Source organism: Pseudogymnoascus verrucosus, assembly GCF_001662655.1.
Source record: "Pseudogymnoascus verrucosus strain UAMH 10579 unplaced genomic scaffold scaffold_22, whole genome shotgun sequence".
NCBI classification, from domain to species: Eukaryota; Fungi; Ascomycota; class Leotiomycetes; order Thelebolales; family Thelebolaceae; genus Pseudogymnoascus; species Pseudogymnoascus verrucosus.
In genome coordinates, this window is record NW_017263673.1 from 77,498 (window position 1) to 103,228 (window position 25,731).

At 50.2% G+C, this 25,731-nt stretch overlaps 9 protein-coding genes across 9 annotated transcripts; 4 read left to right on the forward strand and 5 right to left on the reverse strand.

Annotated features, from left to right (window-relative positions):
- Positions 1–548: 548 nt before the first annotated feature.
- VE01_05295 (uncharacterized protein) lies at positions 549–1,727 on the forward strand (the record flags this gene model as incomplete). Its single annotated transcript, XM_018274760.2, has 1 exon — positions 549–1,727. Exon 1 carries the CDS (start codon positions 696–698, stop codon positions 1,725–1,727), a length of 1,032 nt encoding a protein of 343 aa, XP_018130357.1. The 5' UTR covers positions 549–695.
- Positions 1,728–1,936: 209 nt separating this feature from the next.
- VE01_05296 (uncharacterized protein) lies at positions 1,937–3,268 on the reverse strand (the record flags this gene model as incomplete). The annotated part of the gene is made up of 4 exons (XM_018274761.2): positions 3,189–3,268; positions 2,199–3,135; positions 2,016–2,125; positions 1,937–1,969 (listed from the first exon to the last, which is right to left on the reverse strand). The coding sequence occupies exons 2-4, from the start codon at positions 3,121–3,123 to the stop codon at positions 1,937–1,939; spliced, it is 1,068 nt and encodes a 355-aa protein (XP_018130356.1). The 5' UTR covers positions 3,124–3,135; positions 3,189–3,268.
- A 281-nt stretch (positions 3,269–3,549) lies between these two features.
- VE01_05297 (uncharacterized protein) lies at positions 3,550–5,270 on the reverse strand (the record flags this gene model as incomplete). The annotated part of the gene is made up of 5 exons (XM_018274762.2): positions 5,034–5,270; positions 4,384–4,436; positions 3,889–4,319; positions 3,615–3,837; positions 3,550–3,552 (listed from the first exon to the last, which is right to left on the reverse strand). Exons 1-5 carry the CDS (start codon positions 5,188–5,190, stop codon positions 3,550–3,552), a joined length of 867 nt encoding a protein of 288 aa, XP_018130355.1. The 5' UTR covers positions 5,191–5,270.
- Positions 5,271–5,696: 426 nt separating this feature from the next.
- Positions 5,697–8,685, reverse strand: CNA1 (3',5'-cyclic-nucleotide phosphodiesterase (PDEase) (3':5'-CNP)). The gene is made up of 4 exons (XM_018274763.2): positions 7,813–8,685; positions 7,153–7,742; positions 6,162–7,105; positions 5,697–6,106 (listed from the first exon to the last, which is right to left on the reverse strand). The coding sequence occupies exons 1-4, from the start codon at positions 7,982–7,984 to the stop codon at positions 6,082–6,084; spliced, it is 1,731 nt and encodes a 576-aa protein (XP_018130354.1). The 5' UTR covers positions 7,985–8,685; the 3' UTR covers positions 5,697–6,081.
- A 1,658-nt stretch (positions 8,686–10,343) lies between these two features.
- Positions 10,344–12,398, forward strand: VE01_05299 (uncharacterized protein; the record flags this gene model as incomplete). The annotated part of the gene is made up of 1 exon (XM_018274764.1): positions 10,344–12,398. The coding sequence occupies one exon, from the start codon at positions 10,344–10,346 to the stop codon at positions 12,396–12,398; it is 2,055 nt and encodes a 684-aa protein (XP_018130353.1).
- A 488-nt stretch (positions 12,399–12,886) lies between these two features.
- VE01_05300 (uncharacterized protein) lies at positions 12,887–13,711 on the forward strand. The gene is made up of 3 exons (XM_018274765.2): positions 12,887–13,360; positions 13,446–13,493; positions 13,567–13,711. The coding sequence occupies exons 1-3, from the start codon at positions 13,070–13,072 to the stop codon at positions 13,672–13,674; spliced, it is 447 nt and encodes a 148-aa protein (XP_018130293.1). The 5' UTR covers positions 12,887–13,069; the 3' UTR covers positions 13,675–13,711.
- Positions 13,712–13,942: 231 nt separating this feature from the next.
- On the forward strand, positions 13,943–16,138 carry VE01_05301 (uncharacterized protein). The gene is made up of 6 exons (XM_059463688.1): positions 13,943–14,290; positions 14,342–14,474; positions 14,541–15,108; positions 15,162–15,479; positions 15,541–15,693; positions 15,745–16,138. The coding sequence occupies exons 1-6, from the start codon at positions 14,065–14,067 to the stop codon at positions 15,997–15,999; spliced, it is 1,653 nt and encodes a 550-aa protein (XP_059319698.1). The 5' UTR covers positions 13,943–14,064; the 3' UTR covers positions 16,000–16,138.
- Positions 16,107–20,702, reverse strand: VE01_05302 (uncharacterized protein). The gene is made up of 7 exons (XM_018274767.2): positions 19,369–20,702; positions 18,904–19,292; positions 18,708–18,853; positions 17,636–18,648; positions 17,068–17,582; positions 16,378–17,007; positions 16,107–16,308 (listed from the first exon to the last, which is right to left on the reverse strand). Exons 1-6 carry the CDS (start codon positions 20,014–20,016, stop codon positions 16,692–16,694), a joined length of 3,027 nt encoding a protein of 1,008 aa, XP_018130295.1. The 5' UTR covers positions 20,017–20,702; the 3' UTR covers positions 16,107–16,308; positions 16,378–16,691.
- A 1,656-nt stretch (positions 20,703–22,358) lies between these two features.
- On the reverse strand, positions 22,359–24,355 carry VE01_05303 (uncharacterized protein; the record flags this gene model as incomplete). Its single annotated transcript, XM_018274768.2, has 3 exons — positions 22,359–23,830; positions 23,899–24,136; positions 24,202–24,355. 3 exons carry the CDS (start codon positions 24,353–24,355, stop codon positions 22,375–22,377), a joined length of 1,848 nt encoding a protein of 615 aa, XP_018130294.1. The 3' UTR covers positions 22,359–22,374.
- Positions 24,356–25,731: the final 1,376 nt, after the last annotated feature.

A 25,731-nucleotide genomic window follows, 5' to 3' on the forward strand; every position in this document is an offset into this window, starting at 1 on the left:
TAATTCACTCGTTCATGATGGAGTACATTGGATGAGTAAGATGGTTGATGTGATTTTTGTTTCCATTGCCATCACATCTCGCACCACAAATTTATTGTAACAAATCATTATGATACAGCCACATGTTGAAAGTTGATAAATTCAAGAAGAAAGGCATTTATTTTGTATGAATTTCGCATCCTGAAGGCTGTACTTCTCATGAGACGTGTATTTCCCTCCGCCACACCACACAACAGCCATCACTAGCTTTTTATCAGGGGTACATCTTCATTTGACTAATAAATCCCTCTAGTCGCCTCAATACACGCCACCAAACAAACTCTTAAACTATATTTCCGAGACATATCTTAAACACTTGTACAATGACGTATTCGCGCCCAACTCGCCATGAAAAAGCCACCGCCGGTTACCCCTTCCTTTCCCGACAAGCCGAGACCCGCATCGTCATAACTACTGACCGAAAGATCTAATCTAATCTAATCTATCATCGCCCCTGCCCCAACAAGAGATCTGTCAGCCTCGTCCACCCCGAATCAGCATCAACCTACTGTATGCATACCAGATCTGCCCAATTCACGCTAAGAACCCCTACAGAACCTAAAAATCGATTATCATTGCTAGTCTGAGAAAATCAATTCTCCCGCGCGCTCACAACCACCTGCAACTCTCCTCTCTACCCCGCCAAACCGCCCACCATGGCCCCCATCCCCTCCTCGCAAACCCCCCGCCTAATTCTCTACCACCAAACCCACCACACCCCCTCCGGCGATCATGTTCCGCTCCTCCCGCTCCTCAAAACCCCCTTAACGCACCTCATCCTCGCCGCCATCCACCTCAACGGCCACCCCACCAACCCGCACTTGACGCTCAACGACCACGCGCCCTCGGATCCACGGAACCAGACTCTCTTCTCCGAGCTACACGACTTAAAGCGCGGGGGGATCAGGGTGATGGGTATGCTTGGCGGAGCGGCGCAGGGGTCGTTCAAGGTGCTTGATGGGGAGGAGGGGGAGTTTGAGAGGTATTATAAGTTGTTGTTTGATTTTATCCGCTGGGGGGAGCTGGACGGATTGGATTTGGATGTGGAGGAGAAGATGTCGCTGGCTGGGGTGATTCGACTGATTGATCGGTTACGCTCGGATTTCGGGGGCGGGTTTATTATTACGCTTGCACCTGTGGCGACGGCGCTGGCGACGAGGGATCCGAGGGCTAATCTGAGTGGATTTGATTATGCGGATTTGGAGTCGGAGAGGGGAAGCGAGATCGCGTGGTATAATGCGCAGTTCTACTGTGGGTGGGGCGATGTGCGGACGCCGACTGGGTATTTGAGGCTCGTGATGGGGGAAGGAGGAGGAGGAGGGTGGGATCCGAGGAAGGTGGTGATGGGTGTTGTGACGAATCAGGGGAATGGGGCGGGGTTTGTGGAGATGGGGGTTTTTGCGGAGACGCTGATGGGGGTTACGGAGTGGTTGGGGACGGGGTGGGGAGGGGTGATGGGGTGGGAGTATTTTAATGCTGTGCCGGGGGGGACGGAGAGTCCGTGGGAGTGGGCGGAGATGGTAGGGGGGTTGTTGGGTTCGACAAGAGAAGGAGGAGTTGGAGGGGTGGATGGGAGTGTGGAGGCGGCAGTGGGGGGAGGTAATGCTGATAGAGCTATTGATGGTGATGGAGAGGTTGCAGAGAAGCCGGCTGGGTTTGAATATTTCACGGACGCGAGCGATGCATAAGTAGGAGGGAGTTCTCACCTGGTAGGCTGGATATCCATTATGAGCCGTATTCGGAGCTTAAAACCAAAACAGAAGATAGATTAGTGAAACGCCCTTGTATAGACTATTGTCTTTACAGCTCAAAGAGGCCTTTCCAATAACCAACGCCCAATATTAATACAGTGCTTCCAACTGACATATCCAGTACTGCACGCTAAACCCCGCCAGCATCAAGCAGTATCATCCAGGAAAAGGACCCACGACTGATCGATTTAATACACTCCCTCGCCACCGTTGTCACTCCCATACTAGTCCCGAATCCAAAAGGCACCTCCCCAGACTCTTGATGACGTCGGGATGCCTCACGATCTTCCCCGCAAGAGGGAGTTCGAGCACAATCTTCCTTAATGCATCACGCACTACAACAAAGAGGGCTTATCAGCACCCCACCCTCTCCACAAACAAAGCAAGGTTGAAAGAGCTACGACTTACAATCCACACACTTCTCTATCGCCTCCTTCCCCTCGGTCTCCGAAAGTCCACACTGAAATATCGCCATGCCCAGATACGTGATATGATGCGCCATCGACGACCGCACATCCGACATCATCCCCATAACATGATCATCAAACAACTCCGACTTGCAAACCAGATCCAAGTGGGAGCGAAGCCTACTGCGATCCCGGATTTCCATCACCGCACGGAACCCGTTCGCCTTACTCTGCTCCTCTTCCTGCGGATCCAATTCCCGCGCCCGCTCGGGGCAGCCGAAATATACGCTCACGTCCTTGCAGTCCGGATAATCCAAGCGGAGATAGTTTTTATAGACCGTAGCGAGATCGAGGCGAGCACTCCAGGAGGCGTAGAAGCCGGAGATCTGTTCGCACTGGAACGGCGATCGGCTGCAGAAATGGTTGATATCGGCTAGGCTGAAAATGACACGTAGGATGTCCTGATTGGGGGCAGGTCCGCGCGATACACGGTTCATGAAGCCCATGTACTCGTTGTGGTTGTGGCGGACGATGGCGAGGAGTTCGAGGTTGGTGATTATGCCCTTGAATGCTGGTTCGGCAATGTCGGGCGTGCGGATGATGCCTTTAAACTGCGGGAGTAGGACGGAGCTTTCGATGGATGTGATGGCGAGGATCTGCTCTTGGAGGGGGTTGTATGCTTCGAGGAATGCGGTTCTGAGGGCAAATGATAGGTCGATGTTGTCGGTGTAGTCTGGTACCTCGACCCTGACGAACTGCTCGACTGAGATGGTGTTCGCGTCTACGTTGTATGGGGCTATGGGGAGGAACGTGTCGCATATTGCGGGCATAATCAATATGGGAGCAGCTTGGATGGCGATTCTGGCGAGCTCGTCGGAATCGTATCTCCAGAGGGCTGTCTTGTAGAACCTGGAACGTGGTGCCATGATGGATGCTAACTGAGAATGTTTAGTGATTAATCAGATGTAAAGTAATGGGTATATGGGAATACTGGCGAATATCATTATCACATGAATGTAGTAAGAGACCGGTTGAAGCCATAGATGGGTCAATGACAGAGTCCTACATTTGTTGAGGAGGGAGCGATCATCAAGAAGCAAGATAGACGGAAATGTTATAAACTGGCTACAAAAATAAGCTAGCTAGAAAGTGATAAAGTCTAGTAATAAGCTACCGCCAGGCACGAACTTCTAAACGTGAATTTTAAGTATTAGCTCCCGGAGCTAGCCATGCCACTTCAGGAATATCCCAGGCACAGATCATTGTTAGTAATTTGCGGCAAGCATCTGATAATTTTGCATAAATAGCGTATATTTTAGGCACCATATTACAAAATATCAACCACTTTCCGCTCACTTCTCAGCCCACATGGCCCTGATCACCACCAACTCCACCAGCTCTTGGGAATCAAACTGACACATCCATGCGTGCTATCCTCTTCAAAAATCCCACCGAATATGGCTCCCTCATGAATTCCAGGCTCCTGGTATCCCTGATGAGGCATATCCGTGAAGTTCTTCCCAATGGGTTTCTTAAGCAGTCCAAAGTGCAGCTGGCCTTGCCCAGAGATATCATTGTGAATCGGAGGCGTGACGGGAATCAGCGGCAGGATAGAAGGGGAGTAGAAAACCTGCGTGGTACTGCGACCTGTTAGTCCTTTTGCATAGAAAGCCGGAGTGAACAAAACTTACTTCTTCGTAAAATCCAGCCTCAGCCCGAAATTATGCCAATCCTTCCCGAACGGAACCTCAAACAGCGTCTTCCCTCCATTATCATTCGCCACATTCCCCACCAGCCTCAGCCAGTTCTTCTTCAAGTGACCTCTCGGATCGCTATCATCGATGATACTCCCCGTCTTCAACGCGAACTGATTCGTGCTGTAGTCCGCCGACTCGAGGAAGACGAGTTGGTACTCGTGCGTGTAGTTGAGCGGGCGCGAGGTGTCGGCGCGCACGCTGAAGTGGAGGGTCTTGATGCCAGTGGTAGAGGGGTCGGAGCCGGTGTTTGTGGTGGGCATGAGCTCGGCGCGGCGGAAGCCGATTTGGACGTTGTCTGCGGAGGGAGCGAAGATGGAGGTGTCGTCGATGGTTACTTCGATTGCTTTGTATGTGGATCCGTCGAACTGGGGGTCGGGTTAGGGACTAGGCTTCGCAGGAGGTCTCCTATGAGTAGAAGAGTAGACTTACCAATGATGGAGGTGATACTTTGGGGAATTTCGCAATTTCACTCCACTTCAGGCCTGCAAGCAGCGTCAGCATCAAAAACTCTCTCCATTGTTCTTCATGTTTCCATATATATTCTCCATCCGCAGAAAAATTGGCAGGAGTGACCAGAGGAAGGCACTTGCCACCACTGGGTGATATTTCACTCATAGCTCCTTCCCAAATCTGCCCCTTCTGCTGACCGATATGCATATCAAAAGCAGCAGGAGCGGCCACATAAACGCTCCTTCCGCCACTGTATAAAGGCAAAAGTGGCAGAATCGACCTGGGGAACGCTCCTGCCACCACAGGTATCAACCCAGAGGTAGCTCCTTCCATCTGATAGCTCCTTCCCAGTTCTATCCAACCTTCTGGCTATCGCGCCTTCCCAAAGGTTTTATCATAGCTCCTGTCTGAGTGACTTATATCCGCAACTAGGCACAAGCTAGAAATCTCTAGGCCGCCCACCTCTCAACCAGCTCATTCCTTTCCCTTCCGGTTCAATCATGCAATCCAAGGCGCTCAGAGCACTCGCCCAGTCCAATTCCTAGCTTCATTTCCACCCCATCCCCCACCCACTCTCCCTCGCAACTACAATTCCAAAAAAAATAAAAGGAAATGTCTCCAGAACTCACCAGCGCCCTTGACATAATCGGCATTAAAAGGACTCTTCGCCGTATCGAGCAATCCCAGCTTCGCGCTCTTGGGGACACGTCCATCGAATTGCAGAGGACAATTCTGCGCCGCGACGAGAACTGGCGCGACGGCGAGGAGGGTGGAGAGGATATGCATGGTGATAGCTTGACAATTGAACAAAATTCACGAAAAGCATGCGCGAGGGGAGGGTGAGAAAGAAGAGGAAAGCAGCAGTGAGAGCGCGCGGGGGGAGATTAAGTACAAATCGAACAACACCTACCTCCCTCAAGCTTGCCCCAATTCCCCGGTCCGGGGTAATAATAAATGAATGCGATCACTTTACAGTAGAGTGGCCAGCCATACCGCTGTTCCTGCGTGTTCCGGTCTGGCCGCTGCTTAGTTGGGGGGTTTATCCATATTAAAACCCCGCGGACCCCGGGCCGGGTGAGGGATGGCCCGTGTTGTGCCTGGTCTCGCCATTGACGGGGGGGATCACGTGGCAGGGGGGCGGGGGGGAAGGGGTGTACTCTCATCTCTTGGTTGCGGTGTGCTTGGAATGATAGAATAGAGGGGGAAGAAGAAATGGGTCAGGTCAGGCGTGGTGTACGAATTCAAGTTACCAGATATACAAGAAGGAGAAAGGGCATGGAAGGTGATTACTACCCTATTCAGCCCACTATAGCATTAAACACCCCCTCCACCCCTATTCAGCAACCACCCATATCACATCCTCCCCCTCAAAGCCATTCCACTCACACAATTCCCCATCTCGCCGTGTTCATCCCGCTGCACTTGCATAATAGTTTCGTAGTCTCTGCTCTGTATACTGCACATTTCCCCGTCTACATATGTGTGTGGTATCGCTTGCATATGCATTCGCATGTCCCTCCCCGCATACACATCCCCTCTCCCTCTCTCACTTCTCTCAACCCCAATCACTAACTCAAACTACCTCCTGCAAAAAGAATCCTACAGTCGCCATCCCTCATGCTACCGAGATGAGATGAGGGATGGGAGATAAGACGCTCCTACGTCCTCGCCACGCATCTATCCACTTCTGCGCTTGCGATCCCTACAACAGTATTAGCCTTTGAGCCCTCACAAACCACCAGAAAAGGGAAACTCACGTGCTCAACCTCCTCGACAACGTCTGCAACGCCGTATCATTATCCGCCTCAGCCACCGCCCTATCAATCGCCGCCGCCCTCCCCTCAATACTCTGTCTCGTCACCTCCGCATGGCTAGGCGGCAGACGCTCATTCTGAATATCCACCTTCCTCGCGTCCTCGAAGCTATTAATAGCATTCTTGATTCCCTCCGCACCCAACATGAGCGTGCCAGCCGGCAGACGCCCACCGGACGCAGTCTTGAGCTCGGTGACGCGCTCGGATTCCTCGCGCAGGACTTGGAAGACGCGGGAGAGGCGGCCGATGGCGAGGATCTTGTTCTTGATGGCGCGGCGCTTGTATTCGATGCTCTCGGGGTCGGTGGGGAGGAGGGCGGGGGCGGCAACGGTGGTGCCGGGGACGCCGCCTTCGGAGATGGGGGAGGAGATGGGGGGGGAGGTGGAGGCTTCTTCCTTGAGTTCGTCTTCGGAGCAGGTACTGAGGATGGCGATGAGCATGTCTGTGATCTTCTCGCCGACGAAGGGGAGGGACCAGGTGAAGACGTCCATGAAGTTGGGGAGCCAGTAGGGGTGAGGGGTGCAATTGAACTGGCGGATGTTCATGACGTTGTTCTCGTACTTGAGGACCGCGGCCTTGTTGTTGTAGACGTCGAGGTAGTTGGGGGCGGAGAAGATGGTCATCACCGAGGGGAAACCGGTCGTGCGCGTCTTGCGGTACATGCGGTAGCCGGCGTCTTGGGCTTCGTGCGCGCGGATGATGGAGAGGAGGTTGTTCTTCTCGAGGAAGTTGCAGGCGGCGGGATATGAGAAGAAGTAGGAGCATCCGCGGACGTGGTTGTGGATGAAGTATTCAGAGGTCTTCTCTTGACCGAACTCCTCGAGGGGATCTGCCCAGAGGATGTCGCACATCAGGCCTTGGGTGGGGGGCTCGCGGAAACGATCGATCTGGGGAAGTTAGAATGGGATATCAATGGTATCGCGTGGCCACTTACGCTCTTCAGGTCATCGAGAGTATGTAATTCGGGGCTCAGTCCACCGTGAATGCAAAGGAACTGCTTGTTCATGACCGCAGCGAGGGGCAGGGCGCAGAAGGAGTCCATGCAGGCCTCGTATAGGTTCTCGGAGTACTTGTGCTTGCACTCGAGCTTGAAGGTGAAGTAGTCGGTCAAATGTCTGCACTCGTGGTTTCCGCGCAGGAGCCACAAGGTGTTGGGGTACCAGATCTTCAGCGACCAGAGGTACAGCACGCACTCTATACTGAAGTTGCCGCGATCCACGTAGTCACCGAGGAACAGGTATCTGGTGTCCGATGGGTCTCCGCCAACCTCGAACAGCTTCATTAAGTCGTAATATTGACCGTGGACATCACCGCAGACGGTAATGGGCGCATCCATCTCGAGGAGATTGGGCTCCTGCGAGAGGACCTTGGTTCCCTCATTGATAATATACAGGGCCTGCTCCTCCGTAAGGCGTCCCTCTCTGTAGAAGTGCTGCTTCAGGAAAGCCAGATCGGGCTTCGCGGGGTCCTCCTTGGAGAAGAATTGCTCGTCGGTTGGCGGGCGCATCGCTGGTGCTTGGACGTCTGTTCGCACATGTTAGCCAAAGCGTCTCGTGTGTCTCGGCTCGTCACTTGATTGTAGTGTAATCCATACCTTTGCAGACTCGCTCCAGGGTGCTGACCTGGCTCCCATCCTCCATGGTGTGCAGTGTGAAGTCGATTTCGGGGATGGGCTTCTTTTCGCTCAGTGCGCGGATGGCATTGTCAATCTGGGCTCTGTTCGCGCCAGGCAGGGCTCCGGCGACGGCCTCGGTATTATCATCCATGGTTGCAGATCTCTTGGGAATGGAAGTCCCTTTTTCCTATGAATCTATCGCTCCCCGGAAGGTAGGTGGTGAGGAGACCGTGGTATGTCGTGTGCCACGGGTATGAGAAGGTCGTGTTTTCGTGGGAAAGTTGTGATCTTGTCGGGGTTAGATGAGGATAAGCGTCTAGAATTTTGAGGGGCAGGACGGACGAGGGTGTTGGTGGGATTCGTTGTACTTGTTATTAGCGACTGGCAGGTACGAAGACGAAGACGAAGACGAAGGCTGTCGAAGAAGGCGCAAATCAGACCGTGACAACGTTAATGGAATCGTATATCTTCAGGGTCGTTGATCGTTAGATGAGAAGTTGAATCGTAGTCTGCAATCAATGCAGAACTTTGAGGCTGTAGATGTGAAGTGGAGGAGGTAAGAGGAGGTAGTAGTAGAGTGGGAAGAGGGTTGGTAGAGTACAGTAGAGAGAGTGGAGGATGATGCTGACTTGGGTCAATGAGGTAAGTAGTAGTACTTAGTTTAGGTAAGGCACAAGCTCAGATAAGGAGGGGGAGAGGAGGTAAGAGTGTGGTAGAGGAGGATAGAATAAGTAGAGATACAAGCAGGACTACTGGAGAGCAACTAACGAGGGGCGAGGGGAGGGCGAGGCGAGCCTGAAGGTGAATTTGAGGTGAATTAGGGTGAATTGGAGTGAAATTACACTAGGAAGGGGTCACCAGCCACAGTTTTAGAGGGGATTCAGGGTATAAATGGGGTATTAATAGGGTATACAGGGCATAAAAGGGCATGAAGGGTACAGAAGGGTAGAGAGAGGCTGGGCTCAGCTTGAGATATGGGTGGCTGTGATTGGCTAGGGGATTGAACCTAAAACACCTAATGATGGGATGATGGAAGGGAAGAGAGTACTTAGCTTACTTAGTGTATATCACGTGATGGTATATAGAGGGGTTGCCTTGTGGCGTTGATGGTGTGGCATCGATAGTGTGGCCTGATAAGGAAGAGCTGCTGCCTTGTGGCGTCGATAGTGAGGCTTGATAGGGACGAGCTGTTGTGTTGTGGCGTCAATAGTGTGGCTTGATAAGGGAAGATAGACGTGCTGTTCATACGCATTCAGGGTAGCGAGTGGTACGAATTATAGGCGGCATCATACAGTCTGTACATAGAACAATATACTGCATACAAAGAGCTGGCATCTTACTTGACTTACACTCCTCACTCTGAAGAACCCGGATAACTACGACGAATAATACCTCATCCCTCACGGCCTCGACTCGACCAGCTGTTCCGACCAAGCAACCACGACATACCTGCCCACCAAGGCCACGCCCGCCGAAATCGAACGATACGAACTCTCAACCACCTCCCCAGCCCATGCTCCACGGCTCTCCTCTGGGCACCTAGCCTCGCGCTGACCCAACTACCATGGTCTTGATCAAGATGAACGACAGCAGTGAGTGCCCACTCCCCCACTCCCCCATTCCCCCAAACCCCATCTCCAGCTCCAGACAGTCAGTCACTAACACACCACCCCCCCACAGAAGCACACCCCCTCCTCGCCCAAGTCCCCCTAACCGTCTCCCCCTTCATCTCCCTCCCGACGGCCACCACTTTGCCCTACACCTACAAGACCCTCCCCTCCACCCTCCCCCCCTCCTCCACCACCACCACCACCTCCGCCGCGGGCTCAAGCTCAAAACCCCAATACGTGATCTCCCCCGGCACCGGACACGCCGCGCACCCGGACGAGATCATGGCGTCGTGCAAGGCGCTGCAGGCCTACATAACCAAAGTACAAGATGACGCCGACCGCGAGTTGAGGGGGTGGGAGGAAGGGATTAGAGCGAGGGAGTTGGCGGAGAAGAGGAGGGTGGCGCCGGGGTGGTTGGATAGTGAGAGTAGGATTTTGGAGCCGGTGAGAGGGGGGGAGGGGAAGGAGGGGGAGAGTAAGAGTATAATGGATAGTGAGACGAAGGAGAAGGAGGGGGAGGGGTTGGGGGAGAGTTTGTCGGAGAGGGTGGTGAGGGAGGGGGAGGAGATGGATAGGGCGTTTGGGGGGTTGGTGTTAAGGTAGGGGTGGGATTGGTGGGGGGGAATGATTAGTATGTTTATACGTATATTTGCTCTGTATAGAAAGAAAATATCTAGCAATTCATTCCGTAATTATTTAACAACACTGTTCTGCTCACAATCGCATTGTATTATTGTTGGTGCGTCCCCATCAAACACGCCTGTCAACCACAGCCGCACACACAAGGCTGCGTTAACGAGCCGCGCCGCCGAAGTTTATTTCACGGACCTCACCCAAGCTTCCCGGTCCATCGCGACCACTCCCGCGACCACAGCACAGCACACCACAGCAGAACCACAAATGCCGCCACGACTCCCACGGCTAGCCCCCGGGCGACTGCGACTGGCGCGCACCGACAATCTGCTGCCGAAGACGTCGAAATGTTTACTCTGCCAATTCAATGCGGCGCCATCAGCGGGTGGTGGTGGGAGACAGGTACCGCGTCGGCGGGAGCAAACTGGGATCGCAGCTATGCCGCGGGCGCGACGGGGACTTTCTACTGCGACTGCGACTGCGGTGGTGGAGGAGGAGGATATTGAGACGAAGCCACTTACGCCTAAACAAGCAATTGCCGAGCTTGAGAAAGCACTGAGCGACCTCGAGAAACACGCAGTTGGGTACGTCAACCTCCCGCGCCTACGACTGGCGCAGCGCGGTGTCGAGCAGCAAGGTGGGCAGGAGGTTATACGCGTTGCTGTCATTGCGCTGGCGGGGCAGGGGAAGTCCACGGCGAAGAGTAGGGAATTGATACGGTTGCTTCTTGCGGATCCGTTGAAGGCGGAGGAGGAGTGGGAGAGGAGTTTGATGGGGACGGGGGATCCGGTGTTATTGCGTATCAGCCACCGCTCTGGCGGGGTTGTGGAGGGGGGATTCAAGAATCGGCTGGTGAAGGAGGTGCAGATCTCTTCAGCGATGTTGAATGACCATTACCTCGAGATTCTGGTTATTGACGGAGATGTCCTGACGGAATCCGAGGAGGGGACCGCGGGACTCACAGAGAACGTGCTGGTTCCCAATATCCAGATCCCCGCGTCATTCGGCGCGCACTACTCCCCCATAACAGCACCAGTCCATAAAGCCCTCGTAGTAGGCGACGGCATCCTCGGCGCTGCATCGCTTCTTCGACTACCGACAATGGAGGGGGATCTCATCCAAACCGCCGTCGATCTACCATCCAGTATCCACGACACAGACGCCACCACCAGCCAATTCCACTCCGTCGACGTATCACTCGGCACTTCCGCCCTAACCGCCTTCCGCGAAGACGTCGGTAACGCACTAGCATACGAACACCAATGGACCGCCTCCGGGCTCCCCACCCTCCGCGACTGGGTCATCTCCGGCTCCTCCTCCTCGTCTGCAGCACCGCTAAAACCACCAGTCCACTCCCTCATCCGCTCCCTCCTCTCCTCCACAGAAGAGAAAATCCATTACCGCGAAGCCTCTGCCCTATCCGCCGCGCTGTCCGCAAAAGTGTCGTCGGCAACCACGCAATCTCTCCAGCGCGACCTGGATGAGTGGGCAGAAGCTGCGCACACGGAACTGCGCGACCAGCTCGACCTCGCGTTCTCGGGACGGCGATGGCGCGCGCTGGCGTGGTGGAAGTTGTTCTGGCGCGTTGACGATGTGTCGGCTATCACATCTGATATTCTCGCGTCGCGATTCCTTACTGGGGCGGAGCAGGAGGTTATATATATCGCTGGGAAGATCGACGCAGCTGGTGTGCTTGGGGAGGCGAAGACTCCGCTGCCTTCGGGTAAGAATTGGGCGTATAAAGATGCGCCGCTGATACGCGATCCGGAGGAGGAGGTGCCTCTTGGTGTTGCACCAACCACAGAACCCCGCGTCAGGGATGTGATTCCAGTTATTGAAACACCCCTCGACGGACCCATCGCCACACCAGCTATAAAAGCACACCCCTGGCCTCTCCACATCCCCCTAACACGCTCCTACATCGCCACAACCAGCATTCCGCGTCTGCAAGCCCTGGCGCAGAAACTCGTCGCGCAGACGCTGGGGACGACGGTGTTTAGTTCGGTGTTCGCGGGGCTGATATATGTGTCAAATCTTAGTGTTGGGATCTATGAGGCTGGGGCGGTGGCGGCGCTGGGGACGGTGTGGGCGCTTAGGAGGATGCAGGCGGGGTGGGAGGGGGGGAGGGGCTGGTGGGAACGGGAGGTTAGGGAGGAGGGGAGGAAGGCGGTTAGGGGGGTTGAGGGGGTTATGGGGGGGGTGTTGAGAGGGGGACAGGGAAGGGGTTTAGGTGGGGGAGAAGGGGAGGGGGTGAGGGAGGCGAAGGAGGCGGTTGTAAAAGCGAGGAAAGCGCTGGAGGTTGTGGAGGGGGGGGAGAAATAGGGGATAATTTGGGGGGATTGAAGGGGAACTGTACGGTATTTGTACTTTTAGGGGTGGCGCTTATAGGGAGGGGGATTGTAACAATACGAATAGTGAGCCTTTACTAAGATTTCATTAGAGTATGGATAGATGAGGAGCTTATCAGTAGATCCTCTACGATGATCCTAGATTCGCTAATACCCCTGCCATGTACATAATTGCAGTGGCTCATCCCCGCTCCCGTCGCCGTCGCGCATTAAGTGCAGTGGCTTGTGCTCGCTGCCGTCGTCGCCGTCTCAGCCATGCACTCGACGGACTCACCATCCCCATGACTCCCATATCCAAGCCTCACATTGTCTAATTGGGCGCATGCGCCCGTCTGTGTAGTACTTAGGCTTTCCCCAGTAGCCGGTGAGGAAGAGCCGCATCGAAATGCGCTGTTATCATTGGGTAGAAACTAGATAGCTCGTGCATATTGCTGCCACGCCACACCCTGCAATGCCCGCTTTACAATCTGTAGCTCTGTGGCACGGCGCCTATAAGTTGAGGTTTCCTGTCGCAGCCTTGCGGGGGACGAAAGGCAAGCCGACTGACTAGAGAATCAAATCCACACTTTAAGCCTTGAAGCATTCTAAAAAGGTTTTGAATATTATTCCAGCGACTCGCGAGAGCCACTGCGATTCTAGACCACCATGTCTCCTCCGCCACATGTTCCAGACGCCCAGGATGACTTGGCTCGCCCGAGCAGCTCGGGTTCCATGCGCCGATTAGGCAGTATGGGGAGGCGACGGACACAGCCCCCGGAGTCGGCGTTGCGCAAGAATACAAATTTCGCCAAGCTCGCGCGGCAGTCGACAGAGGCCAGCCTACTGCCGAAGGGGCCAAAACCGGTGCGGAATACATGCGATGCGTATGACTTGCCTTGGGAGACGCTTAGGGATTATTTGGTGGGGAAGTTCCCAGAGTATATGGTTAAGATAACAGTAGGTTATTACGTTCGAAGGCTTTCGCCTATTATTTATGATACTTGCGACGTGTTTCTCATGCTGACTGCCACGCCTCTAATAGTTAGAAAAGGACCTTTATATCTTTAATTTGCCTGAGTTATTGACGACGGTAAGTTGCCAACACATTTAGCGCCCGACTATGTCTGCCATGTGTCGCTAATCAAATGGTTGTTGGCCTACAGGAAGACCACAAAGCCATCGACAGATTACGCGACAATAACAACAACACCGCCAACAAGGAGGTCGTCGAGGAGCGGCTATCCCAATCACCAGAGCCCGGGGAACCATGAGAAGAGTGCTGTTGGGAGTTGGTTATCTAGGACTTATATATCCAATAAAATAAACTATCTGCTCATGCACGCTGCCTGCCTGGACCGTTTTCCGTAGCCCGTGCTGTGCTAGAGCGGCTGAGCAGGGGTGGTGGCGAAGCTGCGCCGCAACAACGTAACGGGGGTCAGCAGGATCAGGCGAGGACCTGGCAAGGCGTCGCCCAAGGTGGATCGCACTGACGTTTAAATGTGTAGCAGGGGGAAGCTCGATTCCACATAAATAGTATAACGCCCCGAGAATCGATTGCGAGGGTTAACTAGCATTGAAACGGTCAACAGCATCCCTGCATTGAAGCAGCCCAGCTCACTTACTTTGATCGACAAAGTTTGACCTGCATATTTCCGCCTACCATGGTTGTAGCTCCCGTGGTGATAGCTCCCGCGCTTCCCGACTCTTTCAAGCTCTCGTATGAGGACTTTGAGTCCTACCCTCATAACCTCATATATAGGACGGCCTGTACAGCGGTTCTCAAGGCGTACGAGTCCAGACTAAAAGAGGCGTCATCGGCACTATTCATCGGGGAGGATGGGGAGGATGGAGCTGCAGACATTCCGTTTCGTGATTTCAGGGGACGAGGCAAGTTCTCACATTTATATCTCAAGTTTTCAGTACTAACGCCATGTGCAGCTTTTGAGAGACGTAATATATTTAACGATTCCAAGCTAAAGGATTGGATTGGGGATCAATCGTCAATCGATCCTCTCGTGGCGACGCTTACTGGAGAGCTCGCAACGAAGTCTGATCCAAAATGCCGCTTCATGTAAGTGATAACATCCCGATGCCCCCTTGAGATTTAAGAAACTAGCTAGCCACTAACGATACATAGCTTCATACACGCGGCAAATAACTCCCGGCAGCAGCTTAGAATCACGCGAAAAATGATGCTCCGAATACTGAGTTATCACCAAGTCATGCCAGGCTATCTTGATTTCTTGTTCCCCTTCGGACTACAGAGCGTACCGCGGGATTTCAGGTTCAGTGCATTTCGCGAGCAGACTCTGCTAAATTCCCCATCTCGCGGGCCGGCTGTTCCTGGCTTGGGGAGAAGTGGGCGGCAGATTCAACTGAGCTTCAATCTCAAGGGTGTTTCCTGCACTTCGGACGCGAAAGTGTCTTTGCGGGAAAAGCGGTGGTCTCAACGGCAGGCTGCCGTTCATCATCAGTTTGATGTGGAACTTGGTACGACGTTGTGGATACTCACGAAGGGAAACCTGGAGCTTAAAGATAGGATTCAAGATGTGACTGGTAAGGATGGAAGGCTAGAAGATCGGTCTTTTGGAACAGTTGCCCAGTGCTTAATATCTAGCTTGGCAGTTCATCTCTTATTGTGTCAGTGGTCGTGTGAAGATTGGCGGTGGTATATTCTATGGCTAGAGGAAGTCATCGCATACGAGGTAAGCCAAATAATATACATTCCGCGGCAGATAATACTAACAATATCATGTAGACGAGGGAGGTAATCCTACCACGCGGCCCCGGAGAAGTACGGTATGAGTATAGACCGGAAGATTTTCAAGGCATTCAGCATTATGAGGACCAGGCCAGCCAAGTTTCCATGATCCTCGAAGCGAATTCGTATGTGCTCGAATCTCTCCGCGCATACTACAAGGGCCTGTTAGACAGGAGTGACTTTGGGGTAATGGATTTATGTCGCGAAGAGGTTCTTTCATTTTGCTCACAAATCGACAATATGATTCACAACGCCAAGATGGAGATTGTACGAGTTAAGACCCTGGTTCAAATCACATCTAGTAATAAAGCTCTGGTAAGTTATTTACATGTTATTGTGTATTTGTCGATTTTCTCATACACTAATGGAACTACAGGTCCTACAACATATCCAGAGCCAGGCAACCGAAAAGATGGAGAAACTAACAATAAGCATGCATCAAGTCGCGGATCTGTCTCGGAAAGAAGCAATTGCAATGCGAATAGTTACCGTAGTCACACTAATCTACTTGCCAGCAACATTTGTATCCGTAAGTCTCTCATTTATCCCCTGTAAATACTCCTTTACTAACCCTCCGAAGACCTTATTTAGCACCGACATCGTGAAATTCCAGGACCAAGGAAATGGTGGCACAACCGATTCCCTAGGCAAGGCATATGTCTCGTTCTCTAGTCTTGCTCTCGTTAGATGGATTCAAGTCACACTACCTCTGACAGCTCTGACCCTTACCCTCGGGTACTTAGCTTTTAGAATGGCGGACAGGAAACGGAAGAGGTTCGGGTTACAACCCGAGGACTTGATGGATTCGATGGACTCAAAGGAAAGTATTGTTTAAAAGACTTCATAGATCCACTACTGTATATTACTTGGCTGGCCAATATCACGACGAAATGACAATAACAGGAAGTTCTTGATGAAACCTGCTCGAACATTCATAGCACAGTGAAAAAACTCGACATTAAATTCGTCTAACCCCTAGATATCCAATCTTATTCCTCATCTCGAGAACACCCGCTAATACCATTAATCTTCTCAAACTCCACCACTCCCACCTACTCAGGCGCCTTAAATTTCACACGAGTACGCCCCATTGCTAAACGAGATATAATAAATGCATTAGCTGGTTGGCGGACGGGTGGTTATGCTTAAAATTAAAGTTAGCGGGCCGGCGGGAGGGCGGGGCTAAGTAGGGGTCTGTCGTTATGTAACTTACCTTTTTCTTAAGACGTAGATAGACTAAATTAGAGTACGCGTTCTATACTCTCATCTACTGCAAACAAACTCCTTTCCGCGTCTCTCCTCCCCCTTTGTACTTTTGTCCTAGGTATATGTAACCAACCCTTCAGCTCCCTCATTTACCTAGCTACCTTCCCTAAAAAGCACCTCTCACCCTCATCGAAACACTAATCACTCCTAAACTCCGCTATCGAATCCTCTATGCGTAGCTATCTCTTATGGACAGAAGAGAGACAAAAAATTCGAAGGATTTAGAGGCTCATTAAGTTTCGCGGAAATACTGTGATTGAATCACCGTGGGTGATAACTATGACGAGAGGATCGAGTAAACTGCTCCCGCTGTGGTTCTGCCGTCGCCGTGTTTCTTCGCACCTGTGACGATATGGGCTGCCTCGTTGCTAGTTCGAACAGGCCAGTCTCAGCAGTGCTCGAGGTCGGGAAATAATTTGTTGGCTGCTGCAATGGGGTCTCCGTTAGAGGGACGCCATCTAATTCTGAGATTATAGACATAGTAGCCGGCTCCTCGTCGTCGTCGTATTCTTCGACGAAGCTTCCTAGAAGCATTTTGTTAACATCCCCCGAGCAGTGCTCGAAGTCAACAATGTCCCTACATACGCAGTTAGTAGCTATACCTCTAGAGAATAAACTGCTACAAGGAGGCACTTACGGAATTCCAGAGTATACTAGATCGTCATCTAATCTCCGTAATCTGCTCGTCGCATTTGGGTCATGGCCGAATTGGATGAACTCTATGCTCACGGGCCGATGTTTGAGGTTGCCAAATATTTTCTGTACTTGGTTGCCAAACTCTATGATCATAGTGTCGACTCCGTTCTTGTCTTCCATGCCATCCCACTTGCCATCCGTAAGAACAATCAATGTAAGGTTTTTGCTCCAGCTCCCCCTTTTCTTCGCCACTTGAAAGTATTCGTAGAAGATATCCCCAAGTGATCCCTTCATGTCGGTGTGCAAATGATCTCTTGGCCGTGCTTCTTGATCGTCCATGGCGTCTGTAAACTTAGATACAACGTTGCTATTCTGAACCGAAATGTTTCCGAAAGTGAAAGAGAGGTCCATTCCATTGTCGTCTTGGCCTATTGCTTTTAGTATGAGGGTTTCAAGTAGAAACTTCGCATTAGCCCAATATCGACTCATCGACTCGGCATTATCTACTAGAAATTTCTTAGAAGTATTAGTTAGGTTTTGCCATATTACTTTTATGATATGCAACTTACTATATCTCGATTACTAAAATGTCTGGAAAGGAGTTCATCTTTAGTGGTCTTTCTTCCGAACAGACGCATCTTTGTACGGCTCTTAACTTCTTCGCGGGCTTGGAAGATATCCTGCGGCGGGTTGGTTCTCCGTTTCCGGTTCACAGGACGTTGCATAGTTGTAGCAAATGAGCCGATTTGCATATATCGTGGGCTAAGGGGTGCTTCTGCATCTTTTCTGGTTGATATGTTCTCTTCTTGAATCCGGGAATTTCTCCGGTTTAATGGACGTGGCTCCTCATTGACCTTCTGGGTTACCGGCTTATGAGACGATGGCACAGTTATAGAAATTTCAGGATACTCGTCATCTGTTTGGAAGTTGACATATGAATTACTCAATTCTGACTTGAGATACTCGGAACGTCGGGCCGTCATCTTCAAAGGGGCTCCAAGAAGTGCCGATTTTTGGGCTTGACGCTTATCAACAATTGTAGGAGATTCCTTTGGCATGGTGAGTTCATGGGTGGTGCTTGCCATTGACTCCTTTGGGGGAGCTTCGTCAACCTCAAGAAGAGCCTCCATGATAGCTTTTGGGAGCGCCCGGGTTTCAGTTTGCATGTGAGACTTGATATCGTGTAGTTTTTTACAAAGCTCGGTTGCCTTGATTCGACAACCCGCGTCTCCCACAAACATATCTTTGTCGATAAGATCAAGCACGCTGCTGGTAATAGTATCGGACTTGCGTAATACGCTTCGCAAATATGCATGCCAGCTTAGCACATCAGGGAGAACTTCTTTGCCGTTATGGAAATGGTCTAGGTCAGGGTGAGGTCTGGTGCGATGTGCAGCCTGTTCTTCGGAACTATTACGAATTGATCTTTGGCGCAACCTCGTAAATTGCCGTATGCCTTCATGGCCTAGAACAACCCAGGTCGCAGCGATAGAAAAGACGCACCCTAGGGACCAGATGTCGATCGTTTGCGAGACTGCTCCTTCCCTTGTTCCGCTGCTAGAGTATCGGCGTTCTGGGGCACCTAAACCAAAATGTCAGAAGGCCGTGCCTTAGATTAGCATCACATTAATAATTACTTACTATATGTCTCTGTGCCTCCAGCGACGACCTTCTTGGGCTCCGTTTCGGTATTTTTCTTTTTCACAAACGTTGCAAAGCCAGGGTCAGCTAATTTAAATTTGCCTTGAACAATCAGAATATTATCCGGCTTAATATCCGCGTGCCACCTAAAACCGTCCGTCAGCTTCATAAAACCATTACCTAGGTTAGTACTTACCCATTGAATTCTTGCGTTCGACCTTCCGTGTTTACCTTCAAGTGGTGGATGTGTTTCACTGCATCGGCTACATCAAACAGGCATTCCCAAAAGGATTTGATCTCACTTTGGAAGACCGGTGGGACAAATTCCATAAAATATTCATCTAGATCGTGATCCCCATATTCCAAAATGATATTCGAGGTATTTGCCTTTATGGTCCCGGTTTCCAATGTCCCACCAGGTGTGATGATTTGGGGACTGGATGATTGGCGAATTTCAACATGCTCGTAATCGCCCAAATACTGTATCATGCCTGGATGGTCACGAAGAGCTAGAAATGCTTCTTTTTCGTTTTTGAAAAGATCTCGTTTACCTTCGTCAAAGGTTTTTATAGCGAAGTGATATCGCTATAGTACGGTTATTACCAACACATTCTCATTCCCACTTTTGTGCTTCCGCAGCTGAAGATGAAAACCAACTTACCTGGCCAATGTCATCATTCGGGTCATTGTAGTTGCCATCTTTCGCAACAGCTCGAGCTAGATTAGGATCTACAAACTCCTCGGCGACTTCGATTTGCCAGAGTTGGGCGGTGGCACCCTTGTCGTTGATTTTCTCCTTTCTGTAGAATGGCAAAATATGGTCTACAACCAATTTGCGTCCCCTTCTCAGCTCAAATGTAGTTGGGCAAAACTGCCACTGCAAGTTGTTGAAGCCGTTTGCTAATGAGTTTGAGTCGCTTGTAACCATAGTTGCAGCCTTCTCTTGTAATGAGTGGAGGTTGATTGGAAGGTGTTTGTCGCAAATATCTTGTCTCCAGAATTCATCGATTAGATGGCCACAGTCAAGTTCGAGCAGTATACAGAAAACAAGAAGGCACCCATTGCGTTTATCAGACAATACATCCCGCGAGATTGGGAGAACGGGCCTATGACGGCTGCGTTTGCGGTATGCGAAATCAAGAAGATGGCTCGCCTGGGATCTACCGTCTGTTCCATTGCTCTCTAGCCAAAGCTTGAGCTTCTTCACCAGAACATAGTTTCGCCCACAGGCAGCTTTTTGGGTATATTTCTTTCGGGCAGCTCTGAAATCGGCTATGGCTGAGCTGTGATCGAGGGGAAGATTGTCCATCGTCGTGGGCTCGGGGTAGGGAATTCAAGGTAGGATTTAAGGGCAGACGGTCGGCGGCTTGGTCTCGAAAATGCTGCGACTGCGATCCCAATGTAACAACGGCATGCAGTCGCATAAGCCTTGTATAGGTGAGAGAACTCGAGGCTATAATCTGATGGCAGGTGCTAGGCGACTCAGACTCGGAGGGCGAAACAAATGCAATAGGATGTAGTTATATCAGTTTTGCGCGGAATGAAGAATTCGAGGCTGGGACATGCGCGCGCAGGCAGCTGGTGACTTGGACTCGGTCGGTGATGGTAGGAAACAAATGCAGCAGGCTTCAGTTAGAGTACATGAGTCGCGTATCTGGGCGCACGATTGTCACATTCAGGAGGGGCTCATCGGCGATGTCAAGGTCCCAAAAACAAATATCCCCCGATAAAGAGATGACAGATTGAAAGAGAAAGGCGTGAGGCTGGCAGAACACGGCGATATTCCTTCAGCTGTGGCGGCTGGAGGCCTGCACCCCGCGGTGCAGGCCAGCCTTGCTACTGTCACGCAGACACACACGTGCTTTTGTGTCGAATCTGCTTTGATGTTAGGTCATTCTGTTGCATAGTTCGATCAAGATGAACAGTAATATTTCAACGTGAGAGTCTATAGAGGAAGATAAGATGTTTCTATGTTTCTTAGAGGTTGGTAGCAACTTCTAAGGGAGAAGGAGAGGGTCGAATTTAATGGAATGAGAGATTCTTGGTACTGTATCAGGCATGGTCACGTGAAAGTAGTACCATAAGCGAGGTAAGCACGCTAATCTAGTATCCGCTAATCCACTTATCGTCGGAGCCGACGCCTTCAACCCGTCGGTTCCGACAATTAATCCGACAATTCCCCCCCGCTAAACCCAACTAATCAAGGTACAGCCCTTACTGCCCCTCTTTCCCCTCTATTACCGCCTAATCTGAATGCAGCAGGAACTACTAATTACGATACGGATATCCTGTACCGCAGTGTTGTTCTAGTTTGTACCGCTAATACAAAATTACTACTGTAGGTACTTATATAGGTCTAGGTTATTGCTAATTATTAGATAAGTTGCCCTATAATAACCTTAATGATAGAAGACAAAGGACAAACCTATATAGAACAACATAGTTACTACTACTATTAGGTATGCTGTTATACGAAAGGGGTTATATATATTGTTAGATTGCTTCATAATATGCATAATGGCTTACTATGAACGCCACAGCGTAAATCCGTAAATATAACTAGCAAAAGATCGATAAACTGCCGTTGCAGAGGGCTGATCCTAACCCTAAGCTCTAAAATGTCCTCTTTCTAATTAGGGACAGGGTAATATTTATAGGAACATTCTGCAACAACGATATAATGTACGATAGGATGATCAAGGCGTTTAACAGTACAATTACGTTTGTAGGAGAGGAAGAACAGGCAAATGCATAGGAGAGGCGAGAATTTAGGTATTAGCATTTTGAGGCGTATTGTTACCGCGCGCCACTTAGGAAAGCTGTATGATACAGTGATAGTATGAGATGTATTAAGTTCCGATTTCAACCTCTCTAATCAACAAATAATCCTATTCATCATCAGAGTCAGAGTCTCTGTTCTTTAACTCGTTGCAATAGCGGTGGGAGAAGGAGGCGCAACAAGAAAGCTCTTGGAATACAGTAAGAAAATGATAGGGCGAAGATGAGATGAGAAAATGGCTAATGATTTGAAAGTACAGGGTTCAGAAGCACGAAGCGCCCAAGGGAAATCTAGAGGGCAATGTGGATGGCAGTAGATCCCGAAAGGAATGATTGGATCTAGTAGCATTCAGCTCCCTAGCCGTAGCTTATAGGCACATGGCCAATATAGGCGCTTTACTAGCCGCCCAAAGACATCCATCTCCTTGTATATTGTGGATGCAGTATAATAGCAGCTCCCAACAGTCACTCCGGGGTGTTGCCTGCTGTATCCCATTATTAATAGGCCTCGTGATCTGGCTGCTTTATGCAGGGGCTTCGGGGTGATAGATTAGCACCACATGAAGAACAGTTAATAGCATTAATTGTGAGCCCTCAACGCGTGTATAGTGCTCGAGTATGAAGTCGGCCTTTACAACTATACGGATGATGGCGATTTAAAGTATTTTAGTCTACCACGTTAAAACCTCCTCATCGCCTTCACATCCCACAACCTTTACCATAAGATATATATGTATCATTAGGGTGTATCACCCAAGCTACTACTTACATACATGTGCAAGAAAGTTGTCAAATATACATCTCTCATCATGACCGTCGTTTTACTTTGCAAAGACAGCAGCGTGTATGGTATGGATACAACCTAATTGGTACCTTTCCTGAATAATATTTAGTTTTTAAGCTTAATCAGTATCCACGAAGCCACTCGATACCCAAGTACAATAGCCACCGTGATACCTATATTTCTACCAAACTGCCCCTTCTCTTCATATCCATACCGCTCCAAGACCGCTTTTCCAGCAACCTGGCACTGGTTAGCCAGGTCTGAGGCGTACATACAGCTGCAATGAGTGCCGCAGCTGTACTTTGCGCCGCGAAACTGGCTGACCATCAACCCCTGGAATGCGTAGGCGAGGTAGTCCCAATAGTGGATTCCGAAGCGGTAGAAGGGGTTTAGACTAGAGTATGAAATGAAGAAGCCCTGGCCGCAGAGGAGCAGACTGTTGAGGAACGAGGAGCAGGCTATGGTGAAGATGAAGTCGGGAAGGATGCATGCTACTACGACGACGAGGGCTTCGGCGGCTAATGCGGTGAGGAAGACCCAGAGAACCCAGGTGAAAAAGGCTGTGGCGGAGGGTACAAGGTTGGATAGCCAGTAGCAGGTGATAGAGAAGACGAGGCTCAGCAAGAAGTTGGTTGGTATGCTGATGAGGAAATTGGATACTGCAAACTCAGTGGGACCGTACAGGCCATTGTGAAAATCCTGCGCGGATTGCAGGTAATCCTCAATAAAGGCGGGCGCATAGATGATGGCCGCCATAGACATGAAGCAGAGCGCAAAGAAGATTTCGCTGACCAGGAATGAAATCGACTCCTGCTCGAGGTCGAGGCGCAGCCATACTGTCCCAATTAAAATGGCAAAGCTGAGGGAAAACGCAAGCCGGATGCCGTAGGCCATAGGGTCGCGATAGGTCTTGACGAGGCTCCGGTGTAACAACGTCACTGTCCGACTGCCCATTCTTGGTCTGTTGTTGCCTGACTCGATCTTCAGACATTCAGCTCCATTTTCGGCACACAAGATGGTGTCGTGGGCGGTCTTAGCGTTAGCAGATGCCTGCCAGGCAGACTGGAGCTCCACGAGTCGAAGAGCGGCATATACTTTATCTTGTGAGAAGTCAATGTTGACTAGCTCAAGAAGGAAATCCGGGACATTCGAGTGGAGTGGAATCTCGATGCCAATGTTGCTATAATACGCAACCACATCTGACACTGCGCCGAAGTAATGCGGCTTGCCTGCTGAAATTAGTAGCAACTTGTCAAAGAGGTTAAAAATCGATGTAGAGGGCTGGTGGATCGAGAAAATAATGATAAGGTTGTTTCTTCTTGCAAGGGCTTGTAGATATTGGACCACCTCAAAACTGGCGGCTGAATCAAGCCCTGACGTGGGTTCGTCGAGAAATAGAATCCTAGGTGACACTACGAGCTGTCTTGCGATTGCCACGCGCCGTTTTTGGCCGTCCGAAATGCCCTTGCGCAGCGATGTCCCGATGATTGTGTTCGCCTGGTCAGTGAGACCAAAAGATTCAAGAAGTGCGCTTACTTGCACCAAACGTTCTGTCGATGACCTATTAATGTTTGTCAGCGTCTGTTAAGGTATATGCAGGTAGATTTCATGGCTCAATGCTTAACTTACCCATATCTAGCAAGTCGCGAAGGAAATGACAACGTCTCATAAACGGATAGGCCTCCAATGAATACTTCTTCCTGGTTGACAAGGCAGCTGGCTTGGCGAAATTCAGATTTCGTCAACGGTCTCCCATTAACAAGAATGCTGCCTTCGATGCTCTTAGCTTTTGTTGACCGCCTGGCAAGAACATTTAATAGGGTTGTCTTTCCGCTCCCTGAAGGGCCCATTATGGCGCAGCATTCTCCTTTATAGATGTATTAGTCTCTTTCGTTGGAATACTCATTCTGGAAATTATAGAATAGAACGAACCAGCTTGTACAACTCCTTCGATATTGTCCACCAGGGTTTTTGATTGCTTGGTCTTGCGATCGGTGACGGTAACAGTAATACCACGCCATGTGATATTATGAACAGTGGTATTGATTAGTTGCTTCTCTGAAGTAGGGCGCTGCTCTAGATCCATGTTGTTTGATATTCGGAAATCCAACCAGCACTATTTAATCAGCAACAAGGCCATATCAAACATATTTAGGGGCTGCACTAGGGAGCAAGCAACTATAGGGGAATCAGATCGTCTAACCATCCAGAGTAAAACCCTATAAAAGCGGGGAAGGTTACTACCGGTCGCGGTGAAACAGTACTCGTAGGGAAAAGGGTCTCACTTGAGGTACTTGGTTGGTAACTTGCTACGTAAAACGAACCAACTTTGAGATGAATCATGACTTCAACTTTTTTTACCTGCATGCCCACGCATTAAACGTACGATATTGGCGCAGAGTCGCGGAATCCTCTCAAAAATTTAATTTCCATTCCTATCGACACCTCTACTCGGTGGTTTCCACATACTAGCTTCGCTCAGGTGACAGGCGTGACAGGCGACAACGCTTCGTGGATATGACAGCGGTTCGAGGACAACACGTAAGCTTTATACGTTAATAATGACAACTTTAGTTATAACTATCAATATAATTATGATGCTATCGTGATGCCTTCCTCTCGTGACCTAGCGTATACTTCTTGACCAATATAAAGTGGCAAGTTCTTCAAGGGAGAGGGATGCAGAGCTGTGAGATTGTCGTGTTGAAATACAGGAGTACCATCAAGAGTGATAGTGAGTTTTAGAATAGGGACGATTAACATATGGGCGCAACTATCCATCACATATCAGAAACAATATGTGATGGATAGTTACTCCTGCATGTTAATCCACTAGAACCATACATAGGTATCTGAGCGCCGTTATTTCCTCTGAGGCTGAAGAGCGGTGAATGTTCCTAAACGGGTAGGTCTGAGCTTTAAGCATAAAAAATCGACAGTAAAACTGACGTGTCCCACCATCAAACCGTAGAGACCCGTCGTCTGACGACGTCCTCTACTTAGACCATTGGCTATTTGTCGACTTGTTTGTACGTATTATAGTTCATTGTTCCCACCTGAAGTCTTCTCCTGAATGTCTCATTTCATCAACTGACATCAAGTTATGAAATGAGACATCCGGGTCATTTATACGAATTGTTGCCTATTTTCAGACCGCTAGACCATAATTAGATCTCTATGTCTCAATATATGACCTGGCTGGTTCTTGAGCCAATTTGTTCGTGCCCCGTGTTCAGATCCCCATTTTCAGATCTCTTGGTAATGATTAAATCCCTATGTCTCATTTCATGGCTAGCTGATTCCCAGACCAATTTCTTCTTGCCCAATTGTCATATCCCCCGCTTAAACACAGAGTTAGAGATGGATATGACAAATAGCTGGCAGGAATGTGTAAATTTAGGGTACAGTTTCGTACATCATCACTAGGAGACTAACTTGGGCATATACATCTACGTGGGTGGG